Below are 21,791 nucleotides of genomic sequence, written 5' to 3'. Positions count from 1 at the left end.
GAACCCCAAAACATTATATATGCTTTTTTAGCAAAGACCCTAGAGAATACAATGGCGGTCGTTGCAACTTTTTATCGCGCATGGTATTTGCACAGCAATTTTTCGACCGCATTTTTTTGGGAAATAAAACAGTTTTGTGCTTTTTAAAAAAAAAAACATTAAAGTTAGCCCAATGTTTTTGCATAATATGAAAGACGAAGTTACGCCGAGTAAATAGATACCCAACATGTCACCCTTCAATATTGCACACGCTTGTGGAATGGCGCCAAACTTCGCTACTTAAAAATCCCCATAGGTGACGTTTTAAATGTTTTTACTGGTTACATGTTTTTAGTTACAGAGGAGGTCTGGGACCAAAATTATTGCTCTCGCTCCAACGTTCGCAGCGATACCCCACATGTGTGGTTTGAACACCGTTTTCATATGTGGGCGGGACTTACGTACACATTCGCTTCTGTATACGAGCACGCGGGAACAGGGGCGCTTTAAATATTTTTTTTTTATTTTTATTGTTCATTTTACTTAATTTATTTTAGTTTGACACGTTTTTCCCCAAAAATAAATGTTTTGATCACTTTTATTCCAATTACAAGGAATGGAAACATCCCTTGTAATAGGAATATAGCATGACAGGTCCTCTTTACAGTGAGATATGGGGTCAATAAGACCCCACATCTCACCTCTAGGCTGGGAAGCCTGAAAAAAAACAAGAAAAAAAACGATCCTGGCTTCGATCGCAGCGGTGAGTCAGAAGAAGCACCGGAGGGCGAAGGGAGTGGGGACGTCCCCTTTTGCCTCCCGTAAGAACGATCAAGAGGCGGAACAGCCGCCATGATTGTTCTTATGGTGTAGAGAATCGCCGGCTGAAAAAAATGATATCTGAATGATGCCTGTAGCTGCAGGCATCATTTAGATATCCCTGCACAAAGTCAAGGACCTCATATGACGTGGGCGGGAAGTGGTTAAAACACATTTTTTTCCCCAGAGTATTTTCTGGGTATTGCAGAGTATTGGCCGGGGTATTGCAAAGTATTGGCCGGGGTATTGCAAAGTATTGGTGTGGGGGTATTGCAGAGTATTGGTGCGGGGGTATTGCAGAGTATGGTGCGTGGGTATTGCAGAGTATTGGTGCGGGGGTATTGCAGAGTATTGGTGCGGGGGTATTGCAGAGTATTGTGTGGGGGCTATTGCAGAGTATTGTGTGGGGGGTATTGCAGAGTATTGTGTGGGGGGTATTGCAGAGTATTGTGTGGGGGGTATTGCAGAGTATTGTGTGGGGGGTATTGCAGAGTATGGTGCAGGGGTATTGCAGAGTATTGTGTGGGGGGTATTGCAGAGTATTGTGCGTGGGGGTATTGCAGAGTATTGTGCGTGGGGTATTGCAGAGTATTGTGCGTGGGGGTATTGCAGAGTATTGTGCGTGGGGTACTGCAGAGTATTGCGCGGGGGTATTGCAGAGTATTGTGCGGGGGGTATTGCAGAGTATTGTGCGGGGGGTACTGCAGAGTATTGCACGGGGGGTATTGCAGAGTATTGCACGGGGGGTATTGCAGAGTATTGTGCGGGGGTACTGCAGAGTATTGCGCAAGGGGTACTGCAGAGTATTGGCAGGGGGTACTGCAGAGTATTGCGCGGGGGTATTGCAGAGTATTGCGCGGAGGTATTGCAGAGTATTGCGCGGGGGTATTGCAGAGTATTGCGCGGGGGTATTGCAGAGTATTGCGCGGGGGTATTGCAGAGTATTGCGCGGGGGTACTGCAGAGTATTGCGCAAGGGGTACTGCAGAGTATTGCGCGGGGGTATTGCAGAGTATTGGTGCGGGGGTATTGCAGTGTATTGAGCGGGGGTATTGCAGAGTATTGCGCGGGGGTATTGCAGAGTATTGCGCGGGGGTATTGCAGAGTATTGCGCGGGGGTTTTGCAGAGTATTGCGCGGGGGTATTGCAGAGTATTGCACGGGGGTTTTGCAGAGTATTGCGCGGGTGTTTTGCAGAGTATTGCGCGGGTGTTTTGCAGAGTATTGCGCGGGTGTTTTGCAGAGTATTGCGCGGGTGTTTTGCAGAGTATTGCGCGGGGGTATTGCAGAGTAATTGCGCAGGGAAGGCAGAGCATTGCAGAGTATTGCGCAGGGAAGGCAGAGTATTGCAGGGGTTAATGCAGGGATGGCTGAGCAGGGATGGATGGATCTGTGACTGCAATAGTCACAGATCCATCCCACACTGCTGCTGCCATCCGCGCTCTCCTCTCACACTGTACCGATCGGTACAGCGAGAGGAGGGAGGAACCGGCGTGATCAAATGACGCCGGTTTGTTTACCTGTGATCGCGCCGTCATTGGACGGCGCGATCACATGGTAAAAGACCGCCGTTGCCGGTCAGTTACCGTGATCTGTGTAGCGCCGGGTCTCATAGACCCGGCGCGCACAGAATTTTCAGTGTGCGCGCCCGAGGCGGCGCGCATTACAGCTTCTGCGGGGCGCCGTTTCAGAACGGCGACCCCCAGTTAAGCAACCACCTTGCCGCCGTTTGTGGACGGCGGCTGGTGGTTAAGTGGTTAAGGGGGTGTGTCCTATGCCTGCATACTTTTGCTGATAGGTGTCCCTCATTCCAATCTCAAAAAGTTGGGAGGTATGTACGGGGTCTAAACACCCAATATGCATGAGGCCTTCTGTTTACATACACTATATTAAAATATACCTACAACATACACAATTAACAATATGGGTCATAGGTGTGCACCCTGAAGCTCAAACACATATGCGTGTATATATACTGACAGTACTGACAGTATCAGTAGGGCAGTGGACGGTTATTATTTGTATTATTTTATTTTTTTACTATTTTATTTTTTTGTATTTTTTCTTTACAATTTTACCGCTTGCTGACTGCTGCACGTCGATGTACTTTGGCAGAATGGCACGGCTGCGCATATTGGCGTACAGGTACGTCCCCTTTAATATGCACAGCTGTGGGTCGCACACGCCGTCGCCGTGATCGCGACCCGGTCGGGTTATTATAAAAAAAAGTAAAAAATATTGAATTTTTTAAAAAATGTCACTCTATTTTTGTTTATAGCGCAAAAAATAAAAGCCGCAGAGGTGATCAAATACCACCAAAAGAAAGCTCTATTTGTGGAAAAAAAAAAGACATACATTTTGTTTTCAGAGCCACGTCGCATGACCACACAATTGTCAGTTAAAGCGACACAGTGCCGACTCGCAAAAAGGGGCCTGGTCCTTTAGCAACAAAATGGTTCGTGGCTTAAGTGGTTAAGTGGTTTTGGTGAAATATCAGGGGTCCAAGCAGGAGAAATCTGTGCCACATGCCCTGTGCCACATGCCCTGTGTGCACGCCTATGATATAGGTTCAGTTCATTGTTAAAGCGGAGCTCCACCCTAAAGTGGAACTTCCGCTCATCTGAACCCTCCCCCCCCTCCGGTGTCACATTTGACATCTTTCAGGGGGGAGGAGGGTGCAGATACCTGTCAAAGACAGGTATTTGTACCCACTTCCGGGAGTCAACTCTGCAGGGACTCTGCGGGGAGTACGTCACTTCCCGCCCCGCCCGTTGTGTTCTGGAAAACACTCAGCTCCCAGAACACAACGGGAACCAGTGAGGATGGCGCTGCGCGACTCATGCATGCGCCGTAGGTAATCGGGCAGTGAAGCCAGAGCGCTTCACTTCCTGATTCCCTCACCAAGGATGGCGGGGCAGCAGAGTGACGAGCGATCGCACGTCCTCTGCTGCCGACGTCACTGGACTCCAGGACAGGTAAGTGCCCTAATATTAAAAGTCAGCAGTATTTGTAGCTGCTGGCTTTTAATATTTTTTTTCCGGTAGAGATGCGCTTTAACATTGTTTATTTACAATAAAATCTGTACATTTTATAAGATCAAGTTTTTTATTTGTCATAGCAATACGACAACAATGACTATACCATACCTCCCAACTTTCTGAGATGGGAATGAGGGACACCTATTACCAAAAGTATGCAGGCATAGGACACACTCCTTGCCACGCCCCCTTAACCCCCCTGGCGGTATTCCCGAGTCAGACTCGGGGTGAGATTTTTTGGCTACGATCGGTAACCCCGAGTCAGACTCGGGCTCGCCTCGCTGCAGCCACAGACAAAGTTACTTACCTTGTCCCTGAATCCAGCGACTTATCTGCGCTGTGTAAGCGAGCGGGACCTCGCTCGATTCACACAGTGCCTCTGTGAGCCGCCGATCTTCGTTTCCTGGACCTTTACGACGCACGGGAGCGGAGAACGGCGCCAAATTCAAAAAGGTAAACAAACACCTTACATACAGTATACTGTAATCTTACAGATCACAGTACTGTATGTAAAAAAAACACACACCCCTTGTCCCTAGTGGTCTGCCCAGTGCCCTACATGTTCTTTTATATAATAAAAACTGTTCTTTCTGCCTGCAAACTGTAGATTGTCCATAGCAACCAAAAGTGCCCCTTTATGTCAAAAATGGTTTTAGAGCAGCTAGAAAACAGCGATAATAAATTATAATCACTTGCAGAATTGTGCGATAGCGATTTGTGGGGAAATTCGTCATAAAAAAATAAAAGTAATGACAGCGACAATTCTGCAACTGAGCAAATTTCAGTGATTTTGAGTTGATTACATTATTGAATAATTTTTATTATAATTATATTATTATTTGTTAGAATTATTTATAATTATTTATTATATTATAATTTATAATTTTGTTTAAAAAAAAATGTCATACCCGGGATGCCTACTAGACTCTTGTTTGGTCAGATTTAAGTGAGTTATTCCTAAGAATTACAGGCCTACAGTATAAAACGCCAAATTTTCTTGCAAATAATGTTACCGCTTTCAGCACCTTTTTTCTGAAATAATCGTACCGCCAGGGAGGTTAAAGGAGAATTGTACAAAAATAAGATTGGTTAAACCCACAAGTGCTGTTTTTTTCACTACTATTCCTTTATATTGGCTTTTGGCTTTATATTGGCTGTTGGAATTTATAAATGCAGCAAGATTTGATAGATAAAAAGTGCATTTTATATACAACTACATACCTCCCAACTTTTCAAGTTGTTGAGCGAGGGGGGGGGGTCGGATCAAAGTTGTTGAGCGGGGGTGGTTCACAGGTAAGAGTTGTTGAGCGGGGGGGGGTCAGAGTTGGTGAGCGGGGGGGGGGGTTTAGCGTGAATCGCGGGATCACGATTTGCCGCGAATCGCGGTAATCGCGCGTGGGGGGGGTGAAATCGCTGGAAAATAGCGCTGCTCGCGGGACCGCGGGATTTACCGCGAACCGCGGGACTTTCCCGCGAAATACGGGACGGTTGGGAGGTATGCAACTATATATATCAGACCAAAATGAGGGACATATGAGGAGGGATGAGGGACAGAGGGACAGTCCCTCCAAATCAGGGACAGTTGGGAGCTATGCTATACTAAGCAGTAACTAGCTCTGTTTGGTTTTATGAGGGTTATGAGCACAAATACTTTTCCATGATCAGAGTGAATATACAGAATCTAGTGTGAAGGATTGTGGGAAATGGCCTCAGAGTTTGTGTTGTCTCTTCCCCTGTAGATACGAGGTCACCGTGAAGACATTCTGTGCATTGCTCAAAATCCACCTAATCTCCTTGCCAGCTCGAGTTATGACGGAGAAATTATTATCTGGAATATGATCTCAGGTCACATCCACTGCCGGATAAACACATCGCTTCACATTGACTCTGCGGGAATAAAACGTGAGTTCTAGTAAATAGCTCCACTAAGCAAATATCAGAATTCTATTATCACTGTAGTTCTTGCTGTGAAGAGAATTCATTCGTTTTTATGGTGTCCTTCTGTGTCTGTGATGTAAATAGGCAGAAATGTGATTAATTATTAATCTTTCTTGGCATACCACAGCTAATCAGTATCATAGGTACCCAGGATACAAAGGGAGTCTTTTGTGCTCTGATGGAAATATCACACACACAAAATCCTCTAAATGGTGTTCAAGCCAAACTGAACTACAGGGAAAGGAAAAATCCGCCACTGACTGCAGCTGCCAACGCAATGCAGGGTTTAAATGCTTGTTTAGATCTAGGGGCCTTAAAAAGCATTTTATTTACCCAATCCTTCGGTCCTGCAGGCTCCCTCCAGGTTGTAAGACCCACAGCCTCTTCTCTCCTTTGCTCTTTCGACATCAACAAGTCCAATCTAGAGCTCATAGCCTTGCATTGGACATACGTCTATTTCCCAAAGACAACCTCTGGATATGATGCTGAGCACGTGCACTCAACTTCTTTGGTTGACCATGGCGAGGCCTGTTCTGAGTGGAACCTGTCCTGTTATGGTCTTGGCCACCATGCTCAGTTTCAGGGTTTTTTGCAATCTTCTTATAGCCTAGGCCATCTTTATGTAGAGCAACAATAATTTTTTTCGGATCCTCAGAGTTCTTTGCCATGAGGTGCCATGTTGAACTTCCAGTGACCAGTATGAGAGAGTGAGAGCGATAACACCAAATTTAACACACCCGCTAACCATTCACACCTGAGACCTTGTAACACTAATGAGTCAGTCACATGACAGCGGGGAAAGAAATGGCTAATTGGGCCCAATTTGGACATTTACTTAGGGGTGTACTCACTTTTGTTGCCAGCGGTTTAGACATTAATGGCTGTGTGTTGAGTTATTTTGAGGGGACAGAAAATTTACACTGTTATACAAGCTGTACACTCACTACTTTACATTGTAGCAAAGTGTAATTTCTTCAGTGTTGTCCCATGAAAATATATAATAAAATATTTTCCAAAATTTGAGGGGTGTACTCACTTTTGTGAGATACTGTATATATGCCTCCATGGGCGTCCACAGAACGTTTTTTTTGGGGGGGGGGCATAATTTTAGGGTCACCCATGCTCCACCCCTTTTCAACAATGTCATTCTCACATTATCATGGTCAGAGATTTCAGATGTAGTACAGTCCCCAGGATAAGTGATGGATAATGGCTGGCAGGCCCTCTTACCAGACCCAGCAAAGCTACAGCAGTGATCCCTCCCCTGGCTGGACGATCGTTCACTTTGGTCAGTAGTGTAGCATTTTTGTACCCTGGCAGCGGCTCTCTCTGGTGGCGCTGGGCAGCGCAGCTCTCTCTGGTGGGGCTGGGCAGCGCAGCTCTCTCTGGTGGGGCTGGGCAGCGCGGCTCTCTCTGGTGGGGCTGGGCAGCGCGGCTCGCTCTGGTGGCACTGGGCAGTGTGGCTCTCTCTCTGGTGTACTGGGCAGCGTGGCTCTCTCTCTGGTGGCGCCGGGCAGCATGGCTCTCTCTCTGGTGGCGCCAGACAGCACGGCTCTCTCTCTGGTGGCACCAGGCAGCGTGGCTCTCTCTCTCTGGCGGGTGTCACCCAGGTGCCGGCTGCCTGCACCCCCACCTGATCCCTGATTCCAGGGGGGGGGGCATTTGACCCCCCCCTGCCCCTACCTGCGGACGCCCATGTTTGCCTCCCAGTATGAGTTTCCTCTAAAGTAGAGCTATAGTAGCCAGGAATAGGTATCAGGATAAGGCAAATCCTATGTACATGCAAGTGAGTAACATAATCAAAGCCTGGCCAATCAAGACAGTCAAAGACTCTGGACCCAGGAGATGGGGAAAAGCTGGAAACCAAGAAGAGAAGACGTAACATTGTTGGGGGAGGGCACTTTGAGAGGTAAGCACACCATGATGTGCAAATATGCTGTGCATGCTTGCACATTATAGAAAAAGCTCCTATAAGGCCTAAACATTCTGCTTTACATGACCCAGCAGGATTTATTCCTAGGTTTGCGAGTTCAGACACTGTTGTAGACGATGCCTCCATATCTATTGCCGTGATTAATATAAGCTAATTTGTGTGTTACAACAGACTAAAACATTTCCACACTAAACTTTTAGACTACTGTAACAGTTTCCATAGCAACCTTATGTAAAAATAGTACAGCAGAAAAAATGTAAGCTATTTATTTGGTGCCAATGTTTTGCTTATTTTTTGTTTGGTTCCTTCTACTTCACGGAATCACTGAATGTTTAACTAAACTTTTAAAATAAATGTCATTACTTGGCCCAATTGCTTCTGTGAAAATATATGTTTTGCATAGCAAATTTTTTCCTCACACTTTTCTGTACTAAACTACTTTATAATGCCCAAAATATAACTTAAAGTGACACTAAACAATGTCCCTATTCTCCAAAAATAATCCATATATTGTACGTCCACTACTTAATGACCTGAACTGTAGTGCCACACATTGGGGGGGTGTCAGGCCGGTTATCAGAGCCGGGACAAGGCAGTGGCGGGTGCAGGAGGTGTTCTGTATCTGTGCTGGCACTCTGTGTTTGTGCGAGTGGGCATTGTCTGTTGTTCAGTGTCCCTGAGCTCACATCTGCTCTATACTGCTACCCCTGGCTGCTTCATGTACGTGCGCCCCTCGTGTGTGCTGCCAGCAATTTATTTTCACAGTGACATGTGGAATCAAGACCTGGGACAAGGAAGACCACTATACAAGTGGGGGCTGTGAGTACAAGGGAGGAGGGGCTGTTTGTGTATGGGGGCAGAGCTCTGTGTATTTAAAGATGTGTGTGGGGGGGGGACAGCTGAGTATGTACAGGTGTGAGGGGAGGGGGGCACCTCAGTTTTTACAGGTGTGGGGGGGGGGCAGCTGAGTGTGTACAGGTATGTGTGTGTGGGGGGGCAGCTGAGTGTTTACAGGTATGAGGTGCCTGAGTGCGTACAGGTGTGAGGGGGCTGAGTGCTTACAGGTGGGTGGGCAAACTGCGTACAGGTATGAGGGGGCTGAGTGGGTACAGGTATGAGGTTGTTGAGTGCATACAGGTGTGAGGGGGCTGAGTGCGTACAGGTGAGTGGGCTGAGTGTGTACAGGTATAAGGGGCTGAGTGTGTCCTAGGCGCCCACGATGTCGCCCCCCCTGAGGCTGATCCCTCGATCCTGGCAGCTCCCGGCGCCACCATCCTTACTGAGGGAAACAGGCGGTGAAGTCTTGCGGCTTCACTGCCTGTTTCCTACTGCGATAAAAAAATATACATATATTTTTTATTTTCTGCTATAAAACATATCCAATGAAAAAATGAATTTCTTCATAAATGTAGGCCAATAGGTTTTCTGCTACATATTTTTGGTAAAATAATACCAATAAGCATATACTGTATTGATTGGTTTGTGCAAAAGTTATAGCGTTAACTGTGGTGTATATATATATATATATATATATATATATATATATATATACTGGGATTTTTTTATTTAAATTTTTTAAACTATTAATGGCAGCGATCAGTGACTTATAGCATGACTGTGCTATAGATATCTGACACTAACTGACACTTTGTGGGAACCAGTGACACTAATACAATCATCAGTGCTAAAAATATGCACTGACACTGTACTAATGACACTGGCTGGGAATGGGTTAAACATCTACAGCAATCAAAGGATTTAATGTGTTCCTAACCAGTGTTTTTGTGTACTATGTGTGCTGCTTTCACTGAGGGATGTGCTGGAAAATCCATCACATTGCAGAGCTCCATCAAGCCTCTCTCCTTGATCGGTGGGTGACGGCAGACATCCATTGGCCAGCACCATCTGATTTGCTTCTGCTGTGACAATCACATCAGAAGCGGCACACGCCCCCTATGCTGAGATGCAGAATCGCACAGGGGTGATTCATAGCAAGGTCCATAAAGACATGGATGAGCGAGTTTGGGATGGAGGAACTTGACTGGCTTTCACAGATTCCTGAACTCAACCAAGTAGAACACCTTTGGGATGAATTAGCGTGGAGACTGCAAACCAGGCCTTTTCCTCCACATAAGTGCCTGACCTCACAAATGTGCTTCTAGAAGAATGATCAAATATTTCCATAGACACTCTCCTAAACCTTGTAGACAGTCTTCCCAGAAGAGTTGAAGCTGTTATAGCTGCAAGGATGGGCAACTCAATATTGAACCCTACAGACAAAGACTGGGATGCCATTAAAATTCATGAGCATGTAAAGCAGGGATATGCAATTAGCAGACCTCCAGCTGTTGCAAAACTACAAGTCCCATCATGCCTCTGACTCTGGTGTCATGCTTGTGGCTGTCAGAGTCTTGCTATGCCTCATAGGAATTGTAGTTCTGCAACAGCTGGAGGTCCGCTAATTGCATATCCCCGGTGTAAAGGCAGGTCCCAATGCTTTTGGTAATATATAGCTAGATTCAGAGATGCCGCCGCAACTTTAAGGCGGCGTAGCGTATCGTATTTACTCTACGCCGCCTTAAGTCAGAGAGGCAAGTACTGTATTCACAAAGTACTTGCCTCCTAACTTACGGCGGCATAGCGTAAATAGGGCCGGCATAAGCGCGCCTAATTCAAATGAGGATGAGGGGGCGTGTTTTATGTTAACGGGGGGTGACCTGACGTGATTGACGTTTTTTACGAACCCAGTGTGTATTGCGCCAAAGTACGCCGCAAGGACGTATTGGTTTCGACGTGAACGTAAATTACGTTCAGCCCTATTCACGAATGACTTACGCAAACAACATAAAATTTTCAAATTTCGACGCGGGAACGACGGCCATACTTAACATTGACTACGCCTCCTGGGGGCAGCTTTATCTTTACGCGGCGTATCTCTTACGGAAACGGCGTATCTTTACTGCGACGGGCGCACGTACGTTCGTGAATCGGCATATCTAGTCATTTACATATTCTACGCCGAACTCAACGGAAGCGCCACCTAGCGGCCAGCCTAAAAATTAGATACAGAGTTACGACGGCTTATCTACTGATACGCCGGCGTAACTCTCTATGAATCTGGCTAATAGTGTATATATGTGATTCTGCACAGAACGGCCTTCCTGTAGCAGTAAATCTGCTATGAGGCGGTCGGGAAGTGGTTAACTCTTGGGGATTAAATGTTCTTAAAGTGATTATAAAGCTTTGTGTTGTTTTTTTATTAAAATTATAAACATGTCATATGTACCTGGTCTATGCAATGCTTTTGCACAAAGCAGCCCCGATCCTCTTCTTCTTAGATCCTCCGCCGTCGCTCTTGGCTCCTCTTTAGCGAGTGCCTACCATAGAGAGCTGCTTTCTATAGGGGCGCTCGTGCAGGCTTTAATCTGAGTAGTTCTGTCTGTGTCTATAGACACAGATAGGGTTGTTTGGGCCTGCCCCCTCCCTCTTCACAGAATTTGATTGACAGTAGCGGAAGCCAATGGCTCCCACTGCTATTAATCTGCCCAGTGAGGAGGGAGAGAAAGTAGAGAGTCGGTAGGTACCTTATGATATGTGTAACAGGGGGTCAGATCAAAAGTTTTTAGCAGAGTGCAGGTTCAGTTTAAAACTCATTATGATACAATTTAAATGTAAGGTGTAATTTTTTTTTTTATTATTGATAGTCTTTGTATTTATTTGCAGACATTTGCAGTGTTTTAATCTGAATGTGTATTTTTGTCACAGTGACAGACCGGAGTGTCAGCAAGATTCTTTTTCTGAAAACACGGACAGTGCGGTTACAGGCAGCTGGTTCCTTGGTTTCCAATGGACCCCATGGTAATATACAATAAATTACAATTAGTGGCCTTCGAGACTTGTATTTAAGAAACACACACAAAAAAACAAAAAAAAAACATTTTATGTGTTATATAGGTTTGGTCAATTTCTGGAATTTGCTGCATGGAGGGAAACTGACGGCAAGCTTCAAACCAGTAAGTTTTAGTATGTGCAAGCCATTCCACTGAAAAACATGAAACTATAAATAAATACATATATTCAAATATTTTCAGTGAATAAAATGTAAAATATATTTAAATGTTTATCTATTTTACCTCTAAGGATTGTTCTTTTTCATTCTTTAGTCTAAAGCTGGGACCCAGATCAGCAGTCTTGCTGTAAATAAAGACAATTCACTGTTATTTGTAGGAGATTATATTGGATACATTTATACTTATGACATTAAAGACTATTCTATACACAGGCCTGAGAAAGATCGTCCAATGAGTAAGTTTAACTTTTTTTTTAATACAGTTAAAATACTTTAGATGTGCATACATTTTTTAACCCACACTGTTCTACAGCAAGCAATGGCCAATATCTTGAGTATTCATATAAAAAAATTCACATGGCTGAATTTTAGTTTTTGAATGTGATCTAGATGTAGAAGAATTTCAATTTGTAAAGAATAACATTCATGTAAATTTGAGATTGAAATGTTTACTTTTGTATTAGGAAAGTAGGACAACAGCAGGTGGAGCTCCAGGTTCCTTTTTTTATATATTTATGGGTCTATTCTTAGCTTTTCTGTTGCAAAAAAAACTACTGTTCACTGAGCCCAACAGCTCAAGCTTACATCAGCACACCCAGTAGCCCTTCGCTCATCCTTTATACTGTGTTAAGGATTTGGAATGTGTTTTGTTTAGGTTCCTTGATTTTAATGAAGGACACCTGGATTTTATATAAAAAATGGTTTGTCTTTTTTACAGATAGGGGTGTACACAAATTCTATTTTCAAACGAAAGGAAAGAGAATTAGGGGACAAAGGTAGTGAAAGAAATAGAAGAGGCGGTCTACCATCTAGGCTGGTAATACTCTTTCCTAGTACAGGCAGTCCCCGAGTTACAAACGACTCCTACTTACTCAATGCTGGCCGCTTGTGCTCCACGCTGGTCCTGGATACCTCCGAGCAGCTATCTTGCAGCGCCGGACACATCCCACACTTCAGTACTACATGTACTGCATGGCCAGAAGAGCCCCAAATAATATAGCTGCATGCCCAGAAGCACATGGAACTTCCCACATCCATGCACAGGCAGAAGTTACACTTACAAATGCAGTGTTCCCGACTTACACACAAATTCCACTTAAGAACAAACCTACATTCCTTATTGTGTTCGTAACTCGGGGACTGCCTGTACAACTCTTATGCACAAGCGACCTCTGTCTGTTCTTGGTATCAGATGGGTTGCAGCAAATTGTATCTATGCTTGCAGGATTAAGAAGCACTGCAAGAATGCAGCAACAATGAACAGGCGTGGGAAGTAAATACCCCTAGGGAATTATACTAATATGCAGCCCTTGGCACTCAGGTATTTCTTCATGGGAAGACCAGTTAGTGTCACTGCTTAGCAGATCTTTCATGGCTGTTTTATGATCTTCATCTGCCCTAATGCAAAGCTACTTGTAGTGTTCTTTTCAGGAGGCATATGTTAGTTTTCTATCAAAGTTGCTGAGATCACTTTTATCACCTCCAACATACAGTAGGTGCTCTGGAGGAACATTTTATCAAGGAGAGAGAGTATGAAGGTTAACAGCTCCTGCTGCACGTTCTCTTTAAAAAAACAAATAATGTTTTGTAACACCAGTGTCATGGGTGCATCTTTATATTAAATGTTTTTCCCCCATAAAATAAAGATTGTAATCACATACTAAAAAAAAAAAAAAAATGTTACAATTTGTAAACATGAAAGAAAGATACAACTGGTCTCAACATTAAAATTTATTTTCAAAGAGACCCTGTCAGGACTCTTCCTGTGAGAGAAGATGTAGTAACCTCACCTCTGTGGCAGCCTGTGTTGCCTTACCTCCCTACTTTTCCCTGCTTGGGTTCCCTAACATGGCAGTGTGAATCCATATGTATGCAACACAAACCTGAGATTTAACATGATTTATCCTAGTTTTTAACCAAGATGTTGAAAATGTTCTTTGTGCTGACTACATGGAGAGTGTACAGGGGAAATGTTGTATTTCTTTGTCATTTGCCCTGCCCACGCGTTTTTGCTAGTTTTAAATTAATCTAAGCAGCTGACATTCTTGGCTTGTCTGTAGTTGATCCTCCATATATCCTGATGCAGAATCTAGCAAGGGTATGCAGTAGATGCTGCATGCTTTCCTTATTTAACCACTTGAGAGCCGCGCTATAGACGAAAGACGTCCACAGCGCGGCTCTTAACTGCCGGGTGGACGTCCCTGGACGTCCTTTTATGTGCATTCCCCGCGCGCGGGGAAACACTGTGCCCGGCGCATCGCTGAGATGTCGATGCGCGTGCCTGGCACCTGCGATGCCCGCCAGGTACCCGCGATCGGCGGTGACAGCAGGGACGTGGAGCTCTGTGTGTAAATACAGAGCTCCACATCCTGTCAAGGAGAGAGGAGACAGATGCTGTGTCCCTTGTACATAGGCACACAGCATCGGTCACCTCCCCCAGTAAGTCCCCCTCCACACACAGTTAAAACACACCCAGGGAATACATTTAACCCCTTCCTCACCCCCTAGTGTTAACCCCTTCCCTGCCAGTCACATTTATACAGCAATTAGTGCATTTTTATAGCACTGATCGCTGTATAAATGTGAATGGTCCCAAAATTGTGTCAAAAGTGTCCGATATGTCCGCCGCAATATCGCAGGCCTGAAAAAAAAATCGCAGATCGCCGCCATTACTAGTAAAAAAAAACCCATAAATCTATCCCCTATTTTGTAGGCGCTATAACTTTTGCGCAAACCAATCAATATACGCTTATTGTGATTTTTTTAACAAAAATATGTAGAAGAATACGTATCGGCCTAAACCGAGGAAAAAAATATATATAAAAAAAAAAATTGGGATATTATTATAACAAAAAGTAAAAAATATTGTGTTTTTTTTTCAACATTTTCTCTCTTTTTTTGTTTATAGCGCAAAAAATAAAAATCGCAGAGATGATCAAATACCACCAAAAGAAAGCTCTATTTGTGGGAAAAAAATATAATTTGGGTACAGTGTTGTATGACCGCGCAATTGTCATTCAAAATGCGTCAGTGCTGAAAGCTAAAAATTGGTCTGGGCAGGAAGGGGGTTTAAGTGCCCAGTAATGAAGTGGTTAATGTCATGCTAATGCATAACAGTTACATGTTTTGTTTTGCAGCTGTATGTCACTGGAGAGCACATGTGGACATGATCACAGAGTGAGTACTGTATACTATGCTGCTTTTAAGATATATGTATATCTTACGAAAAACAAAATGGTCTAGATAACTGCTATGGGTCAGTTATGAAAAGGCAGAATTGTTGCACATTTAATCCAGTCCTACATTTTATCTTGTGCAGGTTAGAAATTGAAGAGAAGCACTCCATCTAGCAAAATCCTTTTTTTCTAGAAAGATATACCATGGGCCTGATTCCCAAAAGAGATACGCAGACTTAACTGCTGTTCAGTCTGTGCCTAACTTTGGAAACGATTCTCAAAAGGCTTTTTCCAAAGTTAGGCAGAAAATTTGACATTTGTAAGACACTTACACGGTCAGATCTTAGGATGCAGTACCGCATCCGCCACTGGGGGCATTTTTCATTGAAATGCAGCTTTGCGTATGCAAATGAGGACTTAAGCAGATTTTCAAAGCATTTCATCATTGTGATTTCTGCGTAAGTTCCGAATTTGCCTGCGCAAAACTAGGGCTGGTTTTACAATGTGTAAAGTTAGTCACACCTTGTAAAAGCCCATTCAAGCGACGGCATTTGGTATGCATTCCTGAGGGAGAACTCCACGGGAATTTTTAAATTCAAAACCGGCATGGGTTCCCCCCCCAGGAGCATACCAGGCCCTTAGGTCTGTTATGGGTTGTAAGGAGACCCCCCCTACGCCGAAAAATCGAAGTAGGGGGTCCCCCTACAATCCATACCAGACCCGTATCCAAAGCACGCTACCCGGCCGGTCAGGAAGGGAGTGGGGACGAGCGAGCGCCCCCCCCCTCCTGAGCCGTGCCAGGCCGCATGCCCTCAACATGGGGGGGTTGGGTGCTCTGGGGCAGGGGGGCGCACTGCGGGCCCCCCCACCCCAGAGCACCCTGTCCCCATGTTGATGAGGACAGGACCTCTTCCCGACAACCCTTGCCGTTGGTTGTCGGGGTCTGCGGGCGGGGGCTTATCGGAATCTGGGATACCCCTCAAATAAGGCTATCTTTGTGTGTTAGCTCAATTAGTAACAGGCAGCCAGCGCGGTCTTCTGTGACGTCAGGTTCTTCTCTTCCCTTTATCCGATGTTGCCTCGTCGCCTCTTGTCGCTGTAATGATAGAAGCGCGCCTTGCATCCCATTTATATAGGCATCACCGTCCCATCATGCTCCGGCAGGTACCCACGTGGTGGGTGCCTACCCACGTGCACCTACCACGTGGGTACCTACCGGAGCATGATGGGACGGTGATGCCTATATAAATGGGATGCAAGGCGCGCTTCCATCATTACAGTGACAAGAGGCGACGAGGCAACATCGGAAGAGGGGAGAAGAAGAACCTGACGTCACAGAAGACCGCGCTGGCTGCCTGTTAGAAATTGAGCTAACACACAAAGATAGCAGGCAGCCAGCGCTGAAGAAGAAGGCACCGGACATCTGCAGAAGAACCGGGGTTCGCCGAGTCAACAGCGGTGAGCGGCGAAGAGAGATGAAGACCCCCGGAGAGCGGAGAAGCCCCCCCCCCGGAGAGCGGAAGAAGAAGCCCCCCCGGAGAGCGGAGAAGACCCCCGGAGAGTGGAAGAAGACCCCCGGAGAGTGGAAGAAGAAGCCCCCCCTGGTAATAGAGCTAATAAAGAAGACAGGGGGGGCATCCGGAGCAGAATAATAAATTATTTAAAAAACCCTTGTGTTGTGTGTTTACTAACTTTTACTTTTTGCCTCCAGGTGAATGGGTAGGGGTACGATGTACCCCATATCCATTCACTTAGGGTGGGGGGCCGGTATCTGGGGGCCCCTTATTTGAGGGGACTCCCAGATTCCGATAAGCCCCCGCCCGCAGACCCCGACAACCAACGGCAAGGGTTGTCGGGAAGAGGTCCTGTCCTCATCAACATGGGGACAGGGTGCTCTGGGGTGGGGGGGCCCGCAGTGCGCCCCCCTGCCCCAGAGCACCCAACCCCCCCATGTTGAGGGCATGCGGCCTGGCACGGCTCAGGAGGGGGGGCGCTCGCTCGTCCCCACTCCCTTCCTGACCGGCCGGGTAGCGTGCTTTGGATACGGGTCTGGTATGGATTGTAGGGGGACCCCCTACGTCGATTTTTCGGCGTGGGGGGGTCTCCTTACAACCCATACCAGACCTAAGGGCCTGGTATGCTCCTGGGGGGGGGGAATCCATGCCGGTTTTTTCTTTGAAAATTGGCATGGAGTTCTCCCTCTCAGGAATGCATGCTGAGCGACGCTGTCATTTTTTTTCTAATTATTTGTTTTCCCGACGCGTCTTTTTTTTTTCACCCGTCGCAACTTTAGTGTCCCGTCGAAATTCTCAAAGCCGCCCGGCGTTAATTACGTTCGCGCGATGCACGTCGGGAAAATGATGTCACACGCATGCGCAGTACGGCCGGCGCGGGAGCGCGCCTCATTTAAATTTTAAACGCCCCCAGGAGAGGAGGACCGCCTTGCGACGGCGGCACTTAAGTTACACGGCCTGAAATTTCTAGGTAAGTGCTTTGAAGATCGGGCACTTAGGTAGAGATTTTAAGTCAGTGTAACTTAACTGCTGAAAGTTAAGTTACGCAGCTTTTTTGAGAATTTGGCCCCATATTTCCACCTATACATACATATACCATGGAGAAGCCTTCTACCTTCAAGATTGAAAAATAGGGAGATTTTTGGCTGGATTTTCTAAATGCAAATAGGCTGTTCACTTTGCAAGAAAATAGTAAATGTGATGAAGTTTCACTGTGCAAATAATAGCCAATCAAATGCAAGGAAAAAATCATTTTTTTGCTTGCATAAATTGGATGATGGAAGTCAGCAAAGCTTTACATCATTCACTAAGCTCTGGGGCAAATTCCCTTGCAAAGTAAACAGCCAATTTGCCTTTAGTGAACCATCCTAACTTCAACAGAATGGGTCATTTTGGACTCCTTATTCTCCTATCTGGCACAAAGAAAATAATACACTTTGACTAAGGTTAAAATATCTAATAAAGATAAATATTTTTCCTATAGTTTAACTTTTTTTTTTTTTATAAAATAATACAAAAGGATGATCTTTCTTCAAGCAAAAAGCATATTGGAGAGTTACACTTCGACGAACATGCAAAGCAGCGTGTGGAAATGCACTTAAGTCTATCAGAAACGCACTCACATAAATCTAATGTGTTCAAAAACCTTTAAATTGCTGAATGCTGTTTTCTGATTGGCTGTAAGGGCTTACTGCAACTAGGAATTTTGAAACAATTATGTTAAATGCACCCACTACTGATATGAGTATTGTGCATAACAATAGGATTAATCATTTTCGATTTTTCATTAAATGAAGCTGCATTTTTCGAAAATCATTTCCAACATTTGCATGGACTTATAGACGTGATTTGTGCCAACTGATGACTGGGTTGGTGTTGCTCTAATAATAATAATCTTTTTTCTTGGCGTATGTCCATGTATATAATTTTAAAAGTGAGAGACATTTGTGTTCCTTGTCAAAGCAGTCTAGCTCAAAATCTGTTGCAAACACTGCCTACTCAGATATGCATCAGCTGCCTACTGTTGGCAAATAGGAACTTCACAGTTGCTTTCTGAAAGAGCTGTGATCCTGATTAGTATACTTAAAGTCTCCTTTTTTTTCTCTTTAAAAATAACAAACTAGTTATACTTGCCTGCTCTGTGCAATGGTTTTGCACAGGGCAGCCTGAATCCTCCTCTTCTCAGGTCCCTGACTGGAGCTCCTGGCCCCTCCCTCCTGTTGAGTGCCCCCACAGCAAGCAGCTTGCTATGGGGGCATCCAAGCCAAGCTGCAGCTCCGTGTATCTATTTGGACATGCTGTTCGGCCCTGCCCCCTCTCTCTCCTGATTGGCTAACTGAGTTTGACAGCAGCTAGAGCCAACGGCGCTATGTTTTTCAGCCAATCAGAAGGGAGAATCCCAGACAGCCGAAGCACTCATGGACATCGCGGGATAGAAATGGGGCTCAGGTAAGTATTAGGGTGGCTGATGCACACAGAAGGCTTTTTATCTTAATGCATTAAGATAAAAAAAACTTTTGCCTTTACAACCACTCTAAGATTCTTGAAATAATCTATGGCAGGGGTGTCAAACTCAATTTCATTGTGGGCCGCATCAGCATTATGATTTCCCTCAAAAGGGCCAGTTGTATCTGTAAGATTAGATGTCCAGCGCATCCCCTCCCCTTACATTAGATGTCAAGAGCCACCACACCATAAGAAGTTGAGTCCTCCACTCCCCCTTACATCACAGTGCACCCCTTTTTCCTTATGCTGCTGCTGGGAAGAAGCTGGATGCATTGTTTGAAAGCAGAAAGTAAGGGTCTGGAGTAGAACCAGAGGAGGGCTGCAGGAGAGGTGCAAGGACCACATGAAATGGCCTGGAGGGCCGGATTTGGCCCGCGGGCCTTGTGTTTAACACCTGTGACCTATGGGAAGGAAATACAATGAGGGAAATATACTCAGACTGGAGAAGTCAGAGTTTGTAGCAGCTGTGCATGGCAACCAATCAGCCTCTATCCTTAATTTTCAAAGGTTAATTGAGCAAGCTGAAGATAAAAGCTGATTGGTTGGTATGTGAAGCTGCTCTAGAATTTGATACATTTGATAAAATAGTTGCATCACCAACCTTATTCCTCAACTGCATATATAGTATATAATATTTGTTTAGTCTGGGGGACCTTAACAATTTGCAGTGGTTACCTTATTCCACAGGCTCCCTCCAAACAGGACAGTTGGGTGGGAGAACAGGACAGAAGAGTTGGGTGATAGCGGGAGAAGGAGGCTGGATGACATTGACGAAGAAGGAGCTGGGTGATAGTGAGGAAGCTTCCTGACATTGCTGGGAGGGGATGAGGATGCAGAAAGATAGGATGCATTAAGCAGCAGCTACAGAGATGCTGCCAGCCATCCTGAATGCTGATGGGAGCGATTCTTCCCCGCATGTCCCTTGGCCGAATCACAGTGCCAGAGAGTCTGAAACATTGGATGATAGCTTAGGAGCAGACTGGTTGTGGAGCTCGGGGGCAGGCTGTTGCTGTTGTGCTCCTCCCAGTGTCCTGCTGCCCCTCCCCTATCAAATAAGTGGCTGGAGGGAGTACATGTTCTCTGGGAACTGGTAGGGGAACAGCTAAGCTCTGTGGGAGGAGGACTGTAGGGGACTGCTGAAAATTGAAAGACAGGCAAATCTGATTGGAGGGAGTTACTAATCTGGAGATTGCACTGGAATGTTTTTACAATCTGATGGGCCTGCAGAGAGGAGGAGGAATTAGGAGAACTACTGGTGGCAAAATCCCTGATGGGCAAAACAAAACTATGACTAAGACATTATCCTAAATATAATGTTAAACTGTGCAAGGGAAACAAAACTCTAACCTAGCTTTTATATTATTAAGGATGGCTGTAAATGTAAATCCTTATATTTGCATAAAGTTCTATGAATTGAACCTCATGTGCTGTGGATGCAAAGGTTTATATAAGCGATATATTTAATAATAATTTATTTCTCAGGTTGGAAGTCATAGATGAAGATAAAGTAGTCTTGTCGTCATCCTTAGACTGTGCAGTGAGGCTCTGGAGCCTGAATGGAGAATTTATAGGTAAATGGGTTTTGGTTATCTATATACAATACTACTGTATGTGTATAATATAAAATATTGATATATATACAGGAGATCAGTCATATTCTTTGTGACTCTTCATGAGTTTTAGTAACTGTTATTCTGTGCTGTTCTCTATTAAAATGGAACTGAACCCTCCTATCCTTTACAGTCAGGGAATTGCTATCTTAACCTAGTGAATGATGAATGGGGCTAGTGATGGGATGGACTCTTTGTGGCTGGAACTTTAAAGGGGTGAAACAAACAGGAAATTAATTGTGAGTGTATGCTATAGGTACCCTATCATTAAGGCGGAGTAAGAGACCAATCTAATTTAACAGTCAGACATAGAGGGGAGGCAGGGCAGTATTATAATCATGGAGCACTTCAGCTATCCTGATATTGAGTGGGTAGACTGAACTACGCACCAAACTAAGGCTCGCCATTTCCTTGAAGGAGATGGAGGATAATTTTATGACTCAAATGGTGGAAGCCACAACTAGAAATGATGTTCTACTGAACCTACTAATTTCAAACAACACAGAACTGATTGTAGATGTGGAAGTAGGCATAATTTTTGAAATAATGATCACAGAGTATTTACAGGAAAAGCAGAGGCGGCTCTAGGCTTTGTGAGGCCTTAGGCAAAACTTGACATGGGGCCCTACTTACACCCATGATGGGAAAAATAATTCAAGGACAGGAACCTCTTCCTCACAACCCTGGCCGGTGGTTGTGGGGGTCTGCGGGCAGGGGGCTTATCGGAATCTGGAAGACCCCTTTAACAGATCCTGCTTTTTAATAACTATGGCACAGGGGGCCACCAGGTTATGTCACCTGGTTAACCCACCCCCTTTTGACATCATTGATTGAGGGCACGCTGGGTCATTGATATCACAAGGGGTGGTGTCACCGATATTCACTGGTTGTTAGGGATGCTGGCGGCCCCTCTCCTGAGTCAGGGCTCTTAACGCTGCCTGAGCACAGCAGCGTTAAGGTTCCCTGTCCCTCAAAACTGGGGTAATGCATCGGGTAAGTTAGGCGGCCGTGAGGCCCCTGTGAGTGTGAGTCCTTAGGCGACCGCCTAATTTGCCTAATTAAAGAGCCACCTCTGAGGAAAAGGATATATGAGGGTAAGACATGAACATTACATTTTAATAGAGCCAGCTTTACTAAGATGTGCTCCATAATACATGACACTAAATGGGATCAAACGAAAAACAAAGAACAAGCCAGAAAAGTGGGAGTGCT

At 45.1% G+C, this 21,791-nt stretch overlaps 1 protein-coding gene across 1 annotated transcript in view; it reads left to right on the top strand.

Moving 5' to 3' along the window:
• LOC120929180 (WD repeat-containing protein on Y chromosome-like) overlaps positions 1-21,791 on the top strand; it is a 181,936-nt gene that overhangs the window by 137,559 nt on the left and 22,586 nt on the right. The window contains exons 22-27 of the mRNA XM_040340457.1: positions 5,574-5,736; positions 11,471-11,563; positions 11,660-11,718; positions 11,869-12,010; positions 14,912-14,951; positions 20,452-20,540. Coding sequence (XP_040196391.1) covers positions 5,574-5,736; positions 11,471-11,563; positions 11,660-11,718; positions 11,869-12,010; positions 14,912-14,951; positions 20,452-20,540 — 586 coding nt within the window. The remainder of the gene's footprint in view (positions 1-5,573; positions 5,737-11,470; positions 11,564-11,659; positions 11,719-11,868; positions 12,011-14,911; positions 14,952-20,451; positions 20,541-21,791) is intronic.

Source organism: Rana temporaria, chromosome 2 (genome assembly GCF_905171775.1).
Source record: "Rana temporaria chromosome 2, aRanTem1.1, whole genome shotgun sequence".
NCBI lineage: Eukaryota > Metazoa > Chordata > Amphibia > Anura > Ranidae > Rana > Rana temporaria.
The sequence above is the reverse complement of the archived record's forward strand: the minus strand, read 5'-3'. Positions and strand labels throughout refer to the sequence as shown.